Below are 21412 nucleotides of genomic sequence, written 5' to 3'. Positions count from 1 at the left end.
CCCAGTCCATTGTATTTTATAACACATTTCTTAATTAGCTTTTGTGCCATTGTTAAACAACACACAGTCACCTCTCATCAATTGAGATTTTCTAAAGTAAACACTAAATAATAGTTTCTAACTGATGAGGAATGTGAGCTCCTTGAGGGCAGAGATTTTCTCTTTTGATGTGTTGTAGTCCCAATACTTAGCACAATGCTTTGAGCTTAGTAGTCATTCACTTATTAAAAAATTAGCTAATAAATATTACTTAGAATATTATAAGTTAATAAATTACTTGTTAATAAATGAATGTATTTTTAACTAAAACTATCATCAAAGAAAATCAAAATCATGAAACTCTCATTCAAAGTTTTACTCTAGTAGCAAAAGTAGGTACATGTTACATTGTTGCAAAATCAGCTGAAAATTATTAAGATTTTAATAAGAGAAAGCAGAATGAACTATTGACAAAATTGTTTGACCAAATATCATCCCTGGGCATTGCAAATATCCATAGCATATAATGTTGAAGAGCAGTTAATATCATGCATGCACTGTAGTGGTTTCATTTACCAGCATGACAAGTATGAAGAAGTACTCAACAAGTTTACTCTATTTATCACTGAGAACTAACTGCAGGATTTTAGTAATTATTATTTTGTAAATTGTGATGTAGCCTGGGGAAGAGGCATGCAGAAGGTAGCTTCGTGACTAGCTACAAAGTGTGTTATTACAAGAATAAAAGAGGATAAGCAGTCAACAACAGACCTCCTGCTTTTGCTTGGGTTGTTCAAGGAAAGAGTGAATATTTTAAATGTGATCAAGTTATGACCTCTAAGTATACATATTTTCAGCATGTGTTGTGTAAAGAAAGATGCACATGTGCAACACTCTCCTTTTTTACACTGAATCATACTGGTTATCAGGGGAAAGGTGCTTGCATTAGTTTTTGAAATAAGAAGTGGGACGCTGATAATGCCAGATAATTATTTCTCAACCAGTGTAGCTTAGCACTATATTCAATATCTACAGTAGAACTAAATTTGTCACTTCAGGGATAAAATATCATGTTTTTAATGTTGAGGATATCAGGATTTCTTTAGAAGACTGAACGATAGCACAAAAACTTAACTGTTGCTCGACAGTTGACTTTATTTCCTTGGAGAAAGATATCAATGATTCACTATTGGGAATATTTAAAAATATCATCCAAAAGTTGCAACAAAATATGGAGAAATAACCAGCAGCTCTCACAAAGTCCTCTTTACTTAGCAGGCCATGTTCTACTCTCTGTAAGCCCAGTCACTAATTGGTTGATTTACTATAAAAAGCGAGATCTGGAATGATGTTGCAGCTCTCTTTGGCTCCCATGTTACTGCCCTTGCCCTGGAATTTTTCACCATTTTGCCCTGCCCAGCAGATTGCCCAAACTATGCATGAGTTAATCCTGCCCTCTGAAAGTTGGGTTTATTTTCCAGCTCTACTCATCTAGGACAAGCTTCTGCAACAGGGCTACTTTCCCTTGGCCCACGTCCAGTGCCCTGGTAAGTGGGGTTCTGCCTGATTTCAGCTTGCTGCTTTTTGCACTGTTTGAGATGGAAATGCTTTAATTCAACACCAAACGGTGGGTATTCAGTGCCCTCCAAGATTGTGAATTCCTACTGCTTTTTCTTTGCCTTTCCTATCTAGCCTAATTATTTCAGAAGATTTTAATTATATTATCTTGTTCATACTAAATATAGTCATCCAGGAATTATTCAGAGGAAAACAGTGGCTGCGTGCTATATTTGGTTACTCGGAATTTATTCCAAATATTGAAAACACAGATAAAAAGAAGCAGAGGTCAGCCCACTCTTTAAAATTCATTAAAGCCTCTTAACATTTAATGGGAAATGACCAATAAACCTTGGTCAAAGATCCCCACTGATTTTACAGGAGGTAAATTTATTATATTTAGCAAAGACTTTCTCAGAAAGGGCTCCTAGTTCCAATTCAAATCTTTTCTGCAATAATCCCAGTAATGGTCAACTTATTGCCAAAGTGTAAATTATCTCTGTAACTGCATTTACCTTGGCATATACAGCATTCCTGGGCTGGGACTTTACCATCATGAAATTATCTTGAGTAATCTGAAGAGTCAGACCGGGAGGATGGGACAGACCAGCAAAGGTACTCTGGAGTCAAAGCTGATATTTAGCTGGTTCACAATAGGATAGCTGGGCTGATGGTTCATGGCTGTCATCCACTCTAGCTGATTGATGTCTGTGCTGTGTTGTTGCTAACATTTTGAGTATCTACATTTTGAATATCATCATCACTTATAATATATTCTTGAAGAAGATTTCTGAGCCTTCTAATAGTTCATATGTTGCTCCATATAAACAGCCCGAGTCAGGCCTACTGAATTACCTATGGATGGTATCTGTAGACTTGTTTCTGTCTCTATTTGAATTTCAAGGCAGCCAAGGATGCTCCTGTGTCTCCACCAACCAGGTCCAGGTTGGCCTTTCCTAGACGTTGTGGGCTGGACAAAATTGGGTGTTTAGAACATAATCGAGGTCCTAGAGTTAGTGCCACCTCAGGTTCAATGTGCAAAGGTTCATTATGGCTAACTGCAAAGATTCATTCATGGGTAGCTGGAACAGAAACAATTTCACAAAAGGATACTGTTTTTAGTTGAAAGATGGTTTTCTGATGCAGCTTTTCTAAGCTTTCATGTCAACCAAAGAGCTTGGGTCCTATAATGATAGAGAAAAACAGGGCTCCCTTTTTTTTTTTTTTTTTTTTTTTGCAGTACGCGGGCCTCTCACTGCTGTGGCCCAGGGCTCCCTTTTAAGAGAATAAACATATGTTTCTAAGTATTGAATACTTTGTTAGAATTATTACTTTCAGTTATATAACAGGTACAAATCTCAATCTAAAAAAATTCAGGTTTGCAAGAAACATAATTTCATTTTTCCATAACTCAACCCAATTTCTATTTCAAGCGCTGATTTCACAAGGGGTGGCAGACACTTAATCACAGTCAATTTGGCAGGGATTGCATCTATATTGAGGAGACTTCAATAGGATTAGCATGTCAGAGGAAGAGGATGGGAACATTTAATCTTTGCTCCTCCTCTACCATGCTGGCTCTCCTAAGATTTCCAGTCTGTATCCTTCCTCAGTTGCAGCTGGTCCCACAGACTGCTGCTGGGTTGATCTTGGTCTGTCAGCAAGGTCCCTTGAGGCCTGCTGGCTTCCTCTGCCTCTGCACCCTTTTGGGTGTCTGGGGTCATCATGTTGGGTTTCCAGAACCTCCATGGTACTATGTAAGGTTTCACTGTCCTTTATGGTAGCTACCAGCTACATGCAGCTATTTAAATTAATTAAAACTAAATAATATTAAAACTCCAGTTCCTCAGTTATGCTAGCCACATTTCAAGTGCTTAATAGTCCCAGGAGCTAGAGGCTACTGTATTGCACAGCCAAATATAGAACATTTCCTTTATCACAGAAACTTCTATTGAACTGGTCTTGGGTGGACTAGATACACGTCCCAGGTTTTTCTTATCTTTAGGGTCTTGCCACCTCTCTGGGGGTCTAACAAAGAAAAATGAATGGAAATTATCTCTCTCGGCTTTCAGATCCCATAGATAGATCCTGCCATTTCAGTTGCCTTTCTCCAAGGCTTCTGCCAGAATAGAGTGAGAATACGGCAGTGAGTCCTGTTCTCTGGGACCCATCAGCATCTGGCCTCTCATTACTTTCCACCCAACTTCTTCTTCCCCTTCCAGTCCAGGAAATCCATTTCTTATCTCTGTGAAAGGAAGTTTTACTATTGTCTGTACCAGCACTGTCCAACAGGAAAATAAGGCAAGCCACATGTGTAATTAAAATTTTTCCAGTAGCCACATTAAAAGAGTAAAGTAACAGTTAAAATTAATTTTTAATGTCTTTTTGATTCAGTACATTTAAAATATTATCATTTCAACAGGCAATCAATATAAAACTTTTAAATAAGATATATTCCCTTCATTTTTATATAGTCTTTGAAATTTGTGTATATTTTATACTGACAACACATCTCAATGTGAACTAGCCACATTTCAAGTGTTCAGTAGTCACATATGGCTAGAGGTTATCGTATTGAACAGTACAGGTCTCTAACTGGATCCGTTTCATTACACCCTAAAGGACTAGGGTTCTGAAACTCAAAAACAAGGAAAAATTCCCTGTTTCTCTGCATTCTGTTATACTGCTTTCCTGAAACAATGAGTGAAAACCAGCCTACTTGAGGGTGGGTACGATGCTGAGGGTGTCTTTGGGTGGGGTATAGGAGGAGAAAGGCCATAGGATAAAAAGAAATACCTAGAAAGACAACTACTACAAAAACCTCAGTTAATATTTCAGAAGTATTAGCCTGTTCCAGTGAGTTTTTCTAAGGATATAAAAATTGCTATATAGGATTGTCAGAATAAGTTTGTTTGCTATGGGTTTAAAAGAAATAATTTCATTAGCAGTTAAAAATTGCAGTAATATTGTTGTGTATTGTATAGCTGCTATGGTAACTGGAAAACACAATGCAAAAATCTGCAGTGCTATTGTTGCAAGTAAATCTTATTACTATGACTAAGGCACAGATAAGTTGCTGCAATAATACCTCTGACAATTTTTACTGCAAAAACTGTAAAATCCAGGGATAAGAATTTTATCATCAGGAATGATAATAATTCAAGCCTGTGGGTGCACTTCATAGACTAGAATCTCTATTTGGGGGGTTTCTGAAACAGTGACTGGCAAAGCTGCTTCACTGAAAATAATTTCTATCATTTCAAAACTGTCATGGCAGAGAAGATTTGAAGTTTTGGGGTGGCATTTTCCTTTTTTTTTTTTACTTTTTGTATTCTATCTTCACTGTAAGCTTGATGATACCTAAAGGCAAAATAGAAATTATTTTAAATGTTGAATCTTCTGTTAAGTAAAATATCTATAAAATTTTGCAGTCAACACCTGGGGCAAATGGACAGGACAATTAAAGTAACTTGCATCTACAGGTCTATTACATGCAGATTAAGCCTGGGATGGAAGGAGATAATAAATCAAGACCTGAGTAAACAGGGGGTTAGAAAGGGGCAGAAGCACAGTGGGAAATTCCCCTTTGGAAGGGGGAGGGTCAGTGGGATGTACTTACTGGTAGGTAGGGGAAATGGGAACCTTAAGAAAAAGTTATCTTCTAGAATGTCAAAAGATCTCAGATTATATATGGCATGGAAGGTGGTCATGGGAATTGGGGATAAATGAATTCTTAGTAATTATTATAAAATTATGAGTCTACGTAAGTTATTGGTGTTCCACTCTTGGTAATCACTGAGTTAATGGGAGATGAATAATGTTAAAAGCAGTTTCTTTTGAGATTCATTATTCCTTGAGGTAGTGATGTTTGGTAGCAACTAAGTATTGCCCATGTTATTCTTGAAGGACTATTTTTTTTTTTTACTGTTTATTACTTATTATTTTTGACTCTGTTTGCTACCAAACACAATGGTATACATTATTAATTACCATTTATTGACTGTTTACTATGTGTCAGGCACTTTACGTACATATCTTCCATCTCCTCAACATCCCAGAAAGGTAAGCATGATTATTTGTTTGACAGAATAAGAAGCTGGGACTCAGAGAGGTGAAGTAATTTGTTTTACTTTCTTGCATGCATGCTGAACATCTGTTTCTGAAAACTGTTTGCAAACAGGGACTATACCTTTTATGTACCGTTAATAGCATTTAATGTGATCAATACTCAGTTGGTATTCAGTATCGAATAAGTGGATAAAAAGATCTTAAAGTATTATATATTTAAGATTCTCCAATAAATTTAGTTAGCAGACAGGTTAATAAAGAAAAAAAAAGTTATAAGGGAAGAAGTAGCTGCTCTGTGGGGCCTCCAGGAGCCTGTGAACTTGAACTTAGCAACAATGTCAAGGTCTGCTTTTAATTCCTTCATTTCTAAACTTGGTCTCTTCCTGGCTACCTTTGCAGCTAGGATGAAAAAGAAGAGTTTACATCCAAGAGAAATACTTCCCCTCAAAAGAAAATCTGTCTTATAAGAAACTGTTGTTCTCGAAATTTTCCACAACTTGAGAAAGATTCCCTAGGGTCCTACACACTCCTCCTTCTCCTTCTTCTTCTTTTTAGGAAGGGAAAGAGTATTAAAAGAAGCCAGGATAACCACATGAGAAAGTTTGAAGAACAATAATATTAAATAGGATGCAAAACCCTCCTGATTATCATGTGGGTTGTTCCTGAAGGGCAACATAGATTACAATAGTTTATGACCATTTCTATAAATTAGCCATTTAAAAAAAACCATGGGCTTCCCTGGTGGCGCAGTGATTGAGAGTCTGCCTGCCGATAAATGGGACACGGGTTCGTGCCCCGGTCCGGGAAGATCCCACATGCCGCGGAGCGGCTGGGCCTGTGAGCCATGGCCGCTGAGCCTGCGCGTCCGGAGCCTGTGCTCTGCAACGGGAGAGGCCACAACAGTGAGAGGCCCGCGTACCGCAAAAAAAAAAAAACAAAAAGAACACAACAAAACCCATACACTTAAATCCAATTATGATCATAATAATAGCTGTAGGTTATAGTGACTTAGTAAACCACTCAGGAAGGACACCAGAGAACTGCAAGATGTACACAAAATAAGAATCAATATAATTATTATGGTTATCTTTAATATTTTAAAATTGAGACTATAGCAAAATAAGTGATATCTATGCCCTTTTCTGTTAAATGTACATTGTGTTCTTGTATTATATCACTTTCTTTATTGAAAATGGAAATAGAATTCGATACTGGATTCAAGCCTTCTGTGTCTTCCCATCTATCCTGATTCTTCAATCTCTCTCTCCTTTCTCTTGCCTCCGTATGTCTACAGATGAGCTCGACTCTCACGGTCACTGCCCTTCTTCCTGTCCTTCAAAGAATCCTTCCCTAGACCCTAACACCTTTCAAGCTATTTTGTCCATGCACCCTGCTCTCTGTCCTTAGTAAGATTAAGAATGAGCCTTAATTGTTTCCAGGATTCATCTTGCTTGTTTTCTTTTCATATGTTAGCTTCCTTCTCTTTTTTCAATTTGCCCATGGCTTGTAGGGTGCTCCTACTTCTCTGACCATTCCCTCCTCAGTCTCTTTCCCACTTTGCTTCTTCCTCAAATGTTGAGATTCCTCGCCCTCCGTCCCCCCCACCCCCCAATTTCATTCTTTGTCCTCTTTCTCTACGCCAGAGGTCTGTGAACCACCTAAAACTGAAAGCGAACTTTTGTGTCTTATGATAGGACATATTTGTCCTTGGGAAAGTATCTATGCCTTTCATTATCGTTCTCAAAAGGGTCCTTGGTTCTTTTAACAAGGTTAAGTGCCCGTGCCCTCACACTCTCCTTAGGTTATTTCATCCTCTCCTTTGCCTCTAACTACCCTTCTTACATACCAACCACTCCCAAGTTCATCTACAATTCCTACCAGAAGAATAAGATTCATAGAACTGTTTAAGAATCATAACAAGAAGAAATTGCACCGTGAACATTTTGTGCCTAGCTCAGCTTACTGAATCTGGTTCACTGAGGACCAGTTGACTAAATGTTAGGCGGGGGCTGGCCGGGTCATTACTTCACAGTTTGTCAGAGGAAAAACCCCAGGAGGTGAAACCAAGACTGTGCTCGCAAACACCCTAGCGGCTAGTGGCGGAGAGGGCACACCCAGCTCCTAGGGTGGGGACAGGAGAGAAAAGGAGAGAAAACCCCAGTAGCCGCACAGCCCACAGCTGCAGCGAAGCCAGTCGCGGGCTCTGCTCTCAGACTCCAGACAGAAACCCCGCCCAGCACCCGGCACGCCTTTGACCGACATCCACCTTCAGCAACCACCTTTCAGATCACTATAAACACTCCTTACTCCTCCCACCTATCGCTTCCCTCTCGAAGCCAATCAGAGGAATGGGCGGGATTGTCCTTAGAGGGTTCCAGTGTTTTTTTTTTTTTTTTTTTTTTCTTAAAGAAGGGTATACTGTACACCGCGTTCCGGCTGGGGAAAAAAACACCTCCAGAACTTGCGGGGGAGGGGGGCGTGGAGCCCTGTGATGGGCACCCGGGTCGGCCAATGAGGCGTCCCCGCCCCTTAAAGGCCCTGCCGCCGAGGTGGGCGGGGAAAGCGCGGGGCCCGGCCAATGGCGGCGGGGCGGACGGAGGTTGAGCGGCCGTGGGTAGGGTTAGTGTGAGAGGTACGGCGGGGGAGGTAATGATGGTGGTGGCGGAGGAGAAAGGCGGGGGAGGGGGTGCTGGGCGCTGAGCGGCGGCTCTGGCAGGGTTTTGTAGGGTGGGGGACGGTCGCGGGGCGACTCCGTCCGGGAGGGGGCGGGCGTGAGGCGCTCCGTCCGCCTGAGGGGCTGCAGACCCCGGCTCCCGGGAGCGCCGCGGCTGGCTCGGCTGTTCCATGTGGCTCCGGCGGGGATGGAGGACTCGGTGGCGGCGGCGGCGACTGCTGCTGCGGCGGCGACGGAGGAGCGGCGCTGAGGAGGGAACCGGGCCAGACTCAGCCCGACAGCGGGATTAGAGGTGTGAGGAGGGGGCGGGAGTGGACGTGCGGTGGGACCGGGGCTCTGGGACCGGGCTGGGGTCTTCTGGCATCGCCTGGGTGACAGGGACCGCTGGCGAGCCACCGCCTGCCTCAGCTGGGGGGCAGGGGTCTGGGCTCTGTGCGGGAGGAGAGGAGGCTTCGGCGGACTATTCCCTGAGGATGGGGGAGGGAGGCACTGCACCCCGCACCGTGCACTTGCCTCGCTGGTCATTGCTTCACGCCCAGGCAGGAGTTTCCATTTCCCTCCGGTTGGCAGCAAAGGTGGAGAAGAGCCCAAGTGGCCTGGAGCCGGGACACTGCCCTCTCTCTGCCTTGAGATTTCCCTCCACTCCTTTTTCCCCATCCATTTCCCCCTCCGACTCAACAGCAGCGTTCTTCCCCGCTCCTTAATTTGTTCCACGCACATATTCTAGGACTCAGAGCTATTCACTATCGGCTGAAAAACAAAGTTTATTTTAAAATACTCCACTTCTTCCTCTGACTGGCGGTGGACATTAAACAGCATCCCTAGACTTTCCCGCTCTGCTCGCCCTTCTGTGATGCTAGGAGAGGGAGGTAGGGCCCCGACTTTCGCCTCTCGATCGTTGTTGATGCTGATTACCTGATGTGTTGCTCCACGTCTTTGGTGTGAATTGTAATTTCTTCCTTGGTGTCTTGCATCCTTGATGTTACTGGCTTTTGAGGTTGGTGTTTTGTTTCATTGTTTGAAAAACATGCGGAGAACTGGGCTTGTCTGTTGCAGTGTTATCTAACATGGGTGGTTAGTCACTTCTCATGCTTCTCTCCTCATATTTTTTCTCTTTGTTTTGCTTTTCAGTCCTCCAGAATACACATCATATAACCCACGAGGTGGAATGGTGATGTCTCCATGAGGGAACCTCCTCTCACTCATCCTGTGATGTGTGTCATACTGTTCTTGACTGGGCCATTCATCTAAGATGTGATTTACCCTGTGAAACAGGGAGAAGACTTATGGACCCCAAACATCATTTCAAGTTGTAGTTGAGTTTTTTAAAGTACAGACATACATGCAAAGCTCCTTTGCTTTGGACCCTCTGCTTTGTTAAAGCTGCTGTGTTGCTAACCCAGAACTGCTCCACTGTTTTGACTGATCATCATGGCTTCAGTTTGGAAGAGACTACAGCGTGTGGGAAAACACGCATCCAAGTTCCAATTTGTGGCCTCCTACCAGGAGCTGATGGTTGAATGTACCAAGAAATGGTAAGAAGTGCCTGGGCGTAGAGTTTGCTGTGCTGTGGCCTAAACTCACTGTGGCCTAAACTCTGCTGCTTCTGACAGCAGATTTACCTTTCTGTAGTGCACAAGTGTGTAGAAGCTGGGCGGGGTGCAGATTACTCTAACAAGTACTGTGGTGTGCACTGTTGCTGCTGGTACCGACCCTGTGGGTTTTAATTACTGCACTTCAGTATGGCTCAGAGGACTGTAACTATGAGAGCACACTAAGTACAGTAGATTTGGTCTTGAGGTCTTTCATCATTAGTCTTAGAATAACTTTGATTTTTATAACTTTAAGGAGGCATGAAGAATGGCTATTGAAATATTGTAAACATATATGCATATGTTTTGATGTAACATGTCTACGTTTCAATAGAGTTTTAATACGGAAATCTGTTCTTGTGGGGTGGTGATAATCTGTTTTAATTTGTTCTTGATCTTTATTTTTTTTGCTTAAAATAACTTTTCATTATTTGCATAATAGAGTGCCAGTCCATACAACCTTAGAAATTCTTTTGTTCTGTGCTTAGTCAGGCAACTGTGTTTTATTTTAATTGCCTAATGGGATACATTTCTTGGCCAGACTTAAGGAAGCAATTAGTAGTGCTGGTCTATGATTTGCTTCTTTCCACTTGAGCAAAGTAAATTTAGGGCTTTCTTTTCACTGCCCTGAATGATAAGCAAGAAGAATTCTTATTTAGTCAGAGGAAAAAAGTTAATCTTAAGCAAATGGTACTTTGGGTTTTGATTTATTGCAGTGATTAAGCAGTATTACTGCAAAAGTAAGTCCATTTCCTTGTCCACATGGACTGTAATCTCATGTCTGTGTTAATCTCTCTTTTTAACATCCTTTTTATTAAACGGAAAAATAGCTTCCTCTACTCTAGAACTCTTAAAGCATATTTGAATATTTATTTGGAAACTAGTTTCCGAATGCTTTTCTCTTGAACTTGTTAGGAATGTTGCTTTATGTGCAATTCAAGAAATGCGTGTACTGATTACCTACTTTATAGTAGGCTCTGTGGCTTTAGAGTTGAATATGACATAATCCCCACCCTCAAGGAGTTCACAGTCCAGGGTAATGACAGTCATGTAAATAAATTCTCTGTGATAGGTGCAATAATATAAATATGATGTAGGGATCTTTATCTGTCTCTATCACTTAACGGTTGGATATCCTTGGGGACAGGTTATTTACTCCTCTGAGATAGTTTTCATATCGACAAAGGTAATAATGGTACCAATTCATAGGAAGGGTTATTGTGAAGATTAAATGAGTTAATACATGTAAAATACTTGGAACAATGTCAGGTACATAATAAATGCCCAATAAAATGTCATCATTACTTACAAAGTTGGCAGACAAGGGAATAATCAACTCTTTAAGGGTAGGGTAGGGTGTGGGATGGCTTTCTTGGAGCTGAGTTGAGTTTTGAAAGATTCATAGTAATTGGCCAGGAAGCTAAAGGGGAAGAAATGAAGGATATTCTAGACTGAAGCAACAGCCTATGTAAAAGCATGGAGGCATGTGGCATGCTGGAAGTTCAAGCAGTGTAGTTGGATAATGATGGGGCTTAAAGTGCAGGATGGGAGGAGTGCAGTGGGCTATGATGTTTTAGAGGCAGGCAGGATTCAAATAATAAAAAGTAAAGTGCCGTTATACATGGCGTGGACTTTATTCTGTGGGTGATGGAGAGATAGGAAAAGGTTTTGAGCAGAAGAGACATTAGGTTTATATTTTGGAAAATCACTTGGATGACAGTGTGGAGTAAGGATCAGTGGAAAAGGTAACTGGAGGCAGGGATGGTATGGTAGCTATTGTAATAGATAAGGTGAGAGAAAAGGCTTAGACTAAGGCAGTGGCAGAGGAAATGGAGAGAATAGAGCAGAGGGACACTTAGGACACAAAATGGATAGTACTTGGTGGTCATTTCAGTAGGGTTCTGGAAAGGGTGGGGATGAGGGAGAGGGATAGGTCTAGGTTGATACCCATTTCTGGCTTGGAGGACTGGGTGTATTACTAACTAAACTAGGGAATACATGAGGAAAATCCTGATTACAAGTACTTCTTAACTTGGCAGTATGCTGGGGGCATCAACTTTAAGACGGTTAAATTTGAATCTCTTTTCTTAAGGGAAATAGAACATGTCAGGTGATCCTTTATTCACAACATGAGTTTCTTCCTCACAGTTTGCGTCATCCCTGGATTTTATTTTTCCTTAAAAAGTGTGTAAGTTATTGTTAATGTGTCTCAAGGTGAAAGCAAGGATGAAAATTTAACTTGATTATAGGTGAATAGATGGCTTAATTATTTTTAGGGTTGGACATTATGGTACACCTGTTAAATTAGATCTTTATGATAAGGTCTGGCCTTAACACAAGAAACATTTGGATATTCTAGAATTTTTAGACATGTAGTTCTAAATATTTTGCATTTTTCCCCTCTCATTTAAAAATATAGTTTAAAGCTAATGAGGTGACAGTGCCCAAAGAATAATATATTTGTTTGATGTCCTGGAATTTTATTTATAGGTGGATCCTTCAATAAAGCTTTAAAATCTTTTCATTACATACAAATTTGTTGTTATGATTTTTAGTTAGTATTCCTTTTGCCTTACTTTGCATAGGGTCCTTGTGATAAATACAGATTAGGTCCAATTTCTATACTTATATCCTTTTTTTTATTCCTCATGTTGATGCTTGCAAGAATTCTTAAATTATTGGATATGTGTGCTGAATTAGAATCTATTTAAAGGACATAAGAATAAAAACAGACTTGGACACCTTGTAAGAACATATTTTATCAGCTACTTTTACATTTTAGGTATTGTGTTGGTGGTATGGAAAAATAAAAGGAGAGGAAGGAAATTTAGAGATGCCAACTGAATAAAGGGAAAGAGGCATTGAAGATAAATTGTAGGTGTTGAGAGGATAAGAAAATAGATCTAGTATAAATCAGAGAAGAAGAAATAAACTACAAAAAGAAAGGACAGTTAGCATTGCATTGGGATTGTGCCTTTGTAGGTAAACTGTGTATATAGGTGCCATTGCCTTTTAGAATCTTGCTACTTCAAGTGTTTTCTGAGAAGCAAGAGAGTTTGCAAAAGCCTGTTAGAACTGCTGTCCCTCAGGCCCTGCCAAAGGCTTACTGAATCAGAATCTGCTTTTTAATGAGATACATACTATGCACATTAATGTTTAAGAAGCAGTATTTTAAAATAATGTTTTCAACCTTACCAAGTGCCCATTCATGACTCCAGGGTAAAGTATACTGATTTCTGCATGAATTTGAAACTCAAGGGAATGAAGATGAAACTCAATAGATTCAAGAAAGGCATGGAATGGAAGAGGTTGTTGATGGAACAGGTTAATGGGAATCAAGATATGTTTTCCAAGGGAGAACGCATTATTTCTGTGATTAAGGAGAGGAGAAATGTTTCCCATGTTCTCTTGTCATGGCCATAGGTTATGAACCTGGACATGACAGATAACAGGATGAAGGTAAGAGTTTCAGGAGGCCGTCTTTTTTTAGATGTAGGCCATGAGCAAACTCACAGCATTTTACCTTGATCAAAGGATGGATTCTATACATTAGAGGGTTTGGAGTTTCTGCTTTCTCACACTTTTCTTTGTTGCTGTCTTACAGTATTTTGCATTTGCCCAAGGTGGTGTGTTTCCTTAGTTCAACAGGGTCTAATTCATGATTCTTTCTTGGCGTAGTGGCTCTAGAAGTTAGGTCAGGAACAAAAACCAGAAAGACTTTTATTCATCTGAGAGAAGGAAACTATACTATGAAGTCCTATTCCTCATCACTCCTTGATAACCAGGTAGAGGCTCTAGCAAATTTGGAGATAAGTGTTCATATTCCTCTTCTCTTATTGTTGTCCCCAAGTCATTTAATTATTAATCTTACTTAACTGATGTAGCTCTTGGCAAGTGGTGAGACTGGCCGCTGGAGATGAGTTTGAGAGAATGAGACTGTGCTGTCTTTGCTCTCTTACTTTGTCTCTTATCCTGTACTTTTTATCACCTGCAGCCCTTTTTATCACCTGCAGCCCTTTAGATTTTAGAGAAGTCTTCACTTGTACGAGCTCTCAATGGCTATTCGGGTGTTTGAGGAAACTACTTGAAAGTTAGCACGTTGTGGTATCATTGTGGCAGAGCTCAATTCTGATAGGAGCTCCCTTACATGATGAGAACCATTATGAGCATGTATATTTTCTGTGTATATCTATATATCTTCTACATATATGAACATATTTTATCTGTTTTTATATTTCTTCTATATAAGTCTTAGTTATGGCATTCAAAAAGTATTTAAAGTACTATAAACTTCTCCCCCAAAGGCATAAATATATTGGTTTCTGGTTTTTCTGTAATGTAAGAGTTCCTTTTTCTTAAATATAGTTTTAATTATAATTTATTTTTAAAATAGGTAATACAATCACACGGTTCAAAATTCTAGAGGTACATAAAGGTGTTTATATCCCTGAAAGTAACCCGTCATTTTCTCCATTATTCCACAACTCTTTGCAAACCTTGTGACCTCAGGATTTGAAAAGTGAAAAACTAGCTCTTCCCAGTGCTTAAGTGTGTGACGCTGACCTGTTAGATAAAATATGAACTCCTTAATCTGATGTTCCAGGCCCTCTGTAACTGATCCCAAGTTAGTTTTCCAGTTGGATGTTAGAATGCTACATGCACTGTAAGTATTAACTTGAGTTTACGAAGGCCAAATTACATTAATAAGTACTCATCCAGATCCACTTCTTTGGGTGGCTTAAGCAAGCATTTCTCTGTTGCTCTAATGGAGTGAGCTAAAGGAACATCCACCTTGATGTGAAAAACCTACTTTTGAAATACATTAAAAAAATAATAATTGAAAACAAGCTTGGTGTGTTTTAGGAGTATCTAGAAGGCTGGTGTGTCTGCAACACAGTAGAACAAGCTAAAGTGATAACAGGTAAGTTTGAGAGGTAGGTAGGGGTTAGATCACATATGGTCTTGAGATCATGGTAAGGCTTTTGGATTTTAAATGTGATAGGAAGCCGTGGTAGAGGTTTGAGCAGGGAAGTAATATAATTTACATTTTAAAAAGCTTATTCTGGGTACTTTGTGGAATATGAACTGTCCTGAGTAAAAATGGAAGCTAGGATGCTATTGCAGTAGTCCAAGTAGCAAAGCAGTGTAATGGTGGAGGTGGTGAGAAATAATTGGATGTATGTAGGTAACACACACACATGCTCCTACTACACTTTATTGAGGTATAACTTACACTTTTACATACAATAAAATGCATCCATTTTAAGTGTATAATGCAATAAGTTTTGACAAATGTATAAACCCATGTAACTAGAAATACATTTTTCGAAGATGTAGTTGACAGGACTTAATGATGGATTAGATATGATGTAAAGTGAGAGATGGATCAATAATGACTGCAGGGTTTTGGCCTGAGCAACCAGTGAAATGTAATACTAATTACAGTGATGGGGAACACCAGGGAGGAAAAGGTTTGGCGTGAAGGAGAAATCAAGAATTGGCTTTGCTTTCTTTAAGAAAAGAAGACATCCAGCTGGAGGTCTTAATTAAGCAGTTAATTTGAAGAGTCTCGAGCTCAGGGGAAAGAAGAGGCTAGAGTCTTGCAGTGTATAGATAGAATTTATAACTGTAGGCCTATAGGAAGTTTTCTGTGGTGTCATAGAGATTAAGAGGACTGAGGATTGAGCCTTGGGACACTTCAACATATAGAGGTGGGGAGGAAGAGGAAGAGCCAGCAAAGGAGACTGAAAACAATCAGTAGTGAGGTAGGAGGAAAATCAGGAATGTGTGCTTTCCAAGGAAGCAAGTGCAAAATGTATCAGGAAAGGAGTGTTTAGCTGTGTCAAATACTTTTGAGAGGTTGAGCAAGATGACCACTAGATTTGGCAAGTTGGAAAGAGTTGGTGACATTGAGGAATGGTTTCGGTGGAATTGTGGGGATGAAAGCATAATTAGATTAGGTTAGAGGAAAGGAAGTGGATACAGTCAGTATAGGTAATTATCTTAGAAAATTTTGCTACAAACTGGAGAATTAGGTAGTAGGTGAAGAGGGACAAGAGGTAAGGTATAGCTTTTGCATGGAAGATATTGCAGCACGTTTTAATGCTGATGGAAATGGTTGGTAAAGCAGGAAAAACTGAAGATGCGCTGGGAGAGGAAGTAACTTCAGGAGAAAGGTCCTTGAATGAGAGAAAGGGAACAGGATCCAGCACATAAATGGAAAGTTTGAACTTAAATAGAGGCAGGGACAATTCATTGTTACAAGGAGGGAAGCAGAGTACATGGGTAGGGAAGCATTTAGGTTGGTAGATTTGGTGGGGAAGGATGTGGACTTTCTCTTCTGTTGGCTTCTGTTTTCTCAGGAAAATAATATTAAGAAGTCATCATCCAAGAGGGAGGTGACAGAAAGTTATTGAAGGATTGACAAGAGAGGAAGTATGAAATCGTCAAAATGAAAATGAATTGAGTAGGGAAATGTAGGATTGTTAGTGCTGAGACCTTCTTAACATTGTGGTCATAGATATAAAGTGAACGCACCCAGCATGTTTGCATATTTTAATTCAGCTATGTTATGTTCAGTGCTTGGGTGCAGGCATGGAATAGGCAGAGTTGGATTTAACCAGGGATGGGTTTATGTCAGGAATGTGTAAGTGAGGAAAAGAAGGGCAAGGAAATTGGGAGTGAATGCATGGGAGTGGTTATAGTGATGAACCATGGAGTATAGGATAGAAAAGGAGGAAAATAAGGACATGAAGGTTAGGATGGTCGATGGAAGAGTGAAGAGGATAAAGATTTTGAGATCTTAAAGAGATTAAATAGTTGTTGGGATTGGGATACCAGAGTGAATGAGCTAGAAAATTGGGAGGTAAGAGTCAGAATGAGATGTTTGATTTTGGAGGATGTGGTTAACAGTTATGACAAGATATAGCTGGTGGTCTCCTTTGCTTATTAGTTAAAAAAAAACAAGCACATATCTTCAATATATTTTTTAATATATTTAAAATTAATATGCTTTATATGTTAAATATGGGTATACCTTAATTTCTCATTTTTTTAAATAAATAAATTTAAGTAGAATTTTCCCCTATATTTAAATGGGTCATCTTTTGTACCTCTGGGGTCTCTCATTTCTCTTTAGACTGTAGCTGTTAGGGTATGACCATGGTGGTTGGTGGTTGAGATGAAATGGAGGAAAAGATTTTTGGAAGTGAAGAGGGCAATCAGGGAATTTAGAGGCCATGGGACAAGTTATCTATATGGCTCTTGGAATTGCTGAGAATAATTGGAGGAGAAATGGTTAAGACAGGGAGTCAGGTGCTGAAATCTCAATGAATGAGAGGAGAGGTGGGGCAAAAAGTTTTACTTTGCAAAACTTTCTGTTACAAGTTATGTGAATGTTAAACACCTTATTCTTTGAAACAAAACAGGACAGTCTTCTTTTCCACAAGATGAATTGTCACAGGTAGATGTAATTTTAGTAGAGAATAAATTGAGTTGTTACTTTATTTTCTTTTTGTGTTTCTTGGACTGAATTTTTTTTTAAACTTGAATTGTTATGTAGAGTATTTTATCTATATTTTAAATGTTTAGTCTATGTGAAGTTCAGTTATACAAAATTCAGTTGTGATGGGTTAAGGAAAATAGTGGAGCGTCTTTATGCCATAAAGACATAATTGGATATTGCAGTGCTTACATCACAGTTGCCTTGACACCAGGCTCAGTATGCCTGTAGATCATTGACAACTTTGGCCTGATCCAAGCGGCCTCTTTTGTAAATAAAATTTTATTGGAATACGGCCATGTCCATTGGTTTACATATTGTCTATGGCTGCCGTCATACTAAATGGCGTCTTACCCATGCTAAATGAGTAGTTGTTACATAGACTGGATGGCTGCAGTTTGAATTATTTATTATCTGGCCCTTTAAGAAAAAGTTAACCTCTGCTCTAAATCATTGGAGTTACAGCTAGTGTTTGTGGAATCTAGAGTCTGGTACTAATCTAGTACTTAATCTGTTAGTACCTCATCTGTAAAATGGTGAGGGTAATAACAGTGCTTCCAGCATAGAGTTGTTTTGATGATTAAATGAGACAATACATGTAAAGTGGTTAGAACAGTGCCTGACATATAGTAAGCACTCAGTAAATATTGCCCATTGTCTTTATCTGATTATTTAAGCATTACATGGTGAAAAGAACTATCTAGAGAAAAGGAGTAGAGTGACTGAGAAGAAGACTGAAAATATAACCTGAACATTTAAGAGTGTTTGAGAAAGATGAACTAGTGCAGAAGGCTGGAGTGACCCGAGAGGTGGAAGTAGACCAAGGAGCCTGATAGCAGAAGTGCTGTGCTGAAATGAACTAAGTTTTGACAGTACTTCGGCTTTTGGGGAAAGGAACTACCTCTTTTTGCTTCTGGAGCAAAATGGGTTCATATGGTTTTATAACTTTATTTCTTTTTTAATAACCACTTTAAGTAAGTGATTTTCAGCTAAAGAATATGGATAAGGAAACTAACTTAGTTCCTCCAAAGTAGAATTAACTTGCCAGTATTCGTGTGTGTGTGTGTGTGTGTCCCCTGTGGTGACTATTTATGATGTTTAGGATATATTTTTTTATGACAATTTTCCTTCAGATTTCTTTTCCCTATCATGAATTTTATAATGGCCCCATGGAATAAATTATGTCTTTTGGTAGTATATTTTTTAAATGAATTGTAAGGGATTATGCGAAGATGTTCTACTCTTATGACAGTTTAGTTTCATATTAGTTTTGTAATTAGATGCTCAGGGAACTTAAAATTAGGCATTTGTAGAAATGTGCTATTGATGCATCAATGTGTTTGTTATAATTTTGTGGAACATATCAACAGAAGAGTCACTGAAGTAGTTCACTGCATAACACAAAAAGTCTAGTGTGCTAAAGGAAAAATTGTACAAGCATTTTTAACTGAGTGTTCAATAGGGATGTTCATATTCTGCATATTTTTTAAAAGGAGCGGAACTGAGTTTGTGAAATTGGGACAGTAAAATTATTGCAGAATGCCATATATGTGTGTCTTATTTTTCACTCTTACAGTGATATTTTTAGGCCGCTTTGCTAATAGACACCTAAAGAATTTCTTTGGTAAGTTTGATCTGTTAAAAAATTTCCTGGGCTTCCCTGGTGGCGCAGTGGTTGAGAGTCCGCCTGCCGATGCAGGGGACACGGGTTTGTGCCCTGGTCCGGGAAGATCCCACATGCCGCGGAGCGGCTGGGCCCGTGAGCCATGGCCGATGAGCCTGCGCGTCCGGAGACTGTGCTCTGCAATGGGAGAGGCCACAACAGTGAGAGGCCCGCGTACCACCAAAAAACAAAAACAAAAACAAAACAAAAATTTCCTGATGTTATTAATCCCAGTGTTGTTTTTATTGAAATACTTCTTTTTAAAAAAAACCACTTCTAAAAATTGACTTTATTACTGCATTAACAATAAAAAAAGAATGACTTTAATGCAAAGAATTTATCACTTTAAAAGTTGATACTCTGCCTATGTCCAAAAGAGTTTGTCAGCTTGAGAATATGAAATAACACTATGTTGACTAATTTAGGGATATAAATAGAACAGAGATAGTCTTAGAGGAGCAGAGAGTACATGTTACTAGGCACTTAAGAGGAGTTACCGCTGGACACTGGAGTTGGTTTTGAGTTTACTGTCAGCTGTGGCAAAAACGGAAGCACATTGGCTCACCGAGTATACCTTCTGGCTAAAGAAAATATTCAAACTCATTTGCAGAGACTTTTCTTAGAAATTAATTAAAGCAGGATTTTTATTATGAAAAAAATGTATGACATTGGATAACGTCTCAAACTACAAAAGACTCAGACTTTTAAATAGGATAATGTTTATACTGACCATTTATAACAACCCTGTATGAGAGAATATGGCTGAGGAACCTAGTTTTCTGATCATCTAATTTAAATCAAGGGTACGCATTGGAAAATTTAGAAGAATGAATATTTAACATAGATCATCAAGTTCTATGCTGTGCCATACAGGAGCAACTAACTACATGTTGCTATTTACATCTAAATTTAAATTAAATAAAATTAAAAATTCAGTTCCTCAGTCACATTAGCCACATTTCAAGGGCTCACTAGCCACATGTGGCTAGGGACTACTGTATTGGATGGTGCAAATATGGAACATTTCTATCATCACAAAAGGTTTTATTGGACAGTGCTGTTTTAGCCATTTCCTCTCAAAACTGGCTAATTTCAGAATTGCTGGGGCACTCTGCAAATAAGGTGATTGCTGTCGTCTTTGGAAAGTCCTGATTCTGTAGGTCTGGAATAGTGCTGGCAAATCTGTCATTTTAGAAGTTCCTCAATTGCTTAAGATCATCAAGCCAGGTTTTAGAACTACCACATTTGAGTCCTCCTCAAATATCTGTGTAAAGTAAAGCTTTGGCAAGTGTTAGGTGACAGGTCCTATTGGTACTCCAGAAATTATTAAGTTGAAAATTTGAATTGAATTTTTTTCCTTTGTTGCAGCTGTTTTGTAATGTGTGTGCATGTGTGTGCTAAAAGTGAGAGCAATGTACTTTAGCTATGCCACATATAAAGTTGTCAAATTAATATAAACATTTGAACCAGTTCATTTATTCATTTAAAAAAAAAGTTTGGTCTCTTCCATAGAAGCAAGGACTGTTGGGGATAGCTAAAGACAGAATAATTTTTTTTTTTAAAGAAAAGTTTTGATGCTTCTCAAGTACCTGCACTGTTGTACTTCCAGGCACCATCTCTAGAGCTGCTGATTTTTTTTCCTCTGAAGATTCCTTAATTCTCTCTCCAGTTTTTCTGTTGCCAATGCCTTGGTGTCATCCTTTGTCATCTTTTGCCAAGGTGCATGGTTCTCAAAGTGTGCACTGAGGAGCCTAGAAAGCGCCGCAGAGAACTCACAGGTGTGCCAAGGGATGCTTAAAAATGTTGAGGGAAATACAGCAACATCTGTTGGAAACCACACAAACTACAAGCTTGAGGTAGCTCATTTGCAAAATTAGATTGTTATATTCCTTTCAGTGATACCATATTTTTACAAAGCTGAGTTTTTGGTAGTTGCTATGACAAAAAGCAAGTACCATGTGAAAATCCATATGAAACAGGAAAAGGGGAAGGTCGTGTCCAATCTGAATCTAATGTTTGAGAAGTTAGCAGTACTCAACACAACTTGTTAGGACATACATTTTTCTAAAGTTGTTTGGACCTGACTATTTAAACAGAATGGTTGGGCTTCCCTGGTGGCGCAGTGGTTGAGAGTCCGCCTGCCGATGCAGGGGACGCGGGTTCGTGCCCCGGTCTGGAAAGATCCCACATGCTGCGGAGCAGCTGGGCCCGTGAGCCATGGCCGCTGAGCCTGCGCGTCCGGAGCCTGTGCTCCGCAACGGGAGAGGCCACAGCAGTGAGAGGCCCGCGTATCGCAAAAAAAACCCCAAAAAACAGAATGGTTAAGTATTTCTTTTGGCCTATGAAAAAATTACTGACACACTAATTAGGGCTTTGTC

At 39.5% G+C, this 21412-nt stretch overlaps 1 protein-coding gene across 12 annotated transcripts in view; it reads left to right on the top strand.

Annotated features, from left to right (window-relative positions):
- Positions 1-21412, top strand: part of EHBP1 (EH domain binding protein 1) — a 494124-nt gene that overhangs the window by 138780 nt on the left and 333932 nt on the right. For 7 of the 12 annotated variants that reach the window (XM_049696094.1, XM_049696098.1, XM_049696097.1 and 4 more), the window contains one exon: positions 9410-9813. In XM_049696094.1, coding sequence (XP_049552051.1) covers positions 9710-9813 — 104 coding nt within the window. In that variant the 5' untranslated portion in view covers positions 9410-9709. Of the gene's footprint in view, positions 1-8165; positions 8571-9409; positions 9814-21412 lie in introns of those variants that run through there. The other 5 variants (XM_033407280.2, XM_004280643.2, XM_004280641.2 and 2 more) reach the window with 2 other exon arrangements.

Source organism: Orcinus orca, chromosome 13 (assembly GCF_937001465.1).
Source record: "Orcinus orca chromosome 13, mOrcOrc1.1, whole genome shotgun sequence".
Classification (NCBI taxonomy): domain Eukaryota; kingdom Metazoa; phylum Chordata; class Mammalia; order Artiodactyla; family Delphinidae; genus Orcinus; species Orcinus orca.
The sequence above is the reverse complement of the archived record's forward strand: the minus strand, read 5'-3'. Positions and strand labels throughout refer to the sequence as shown.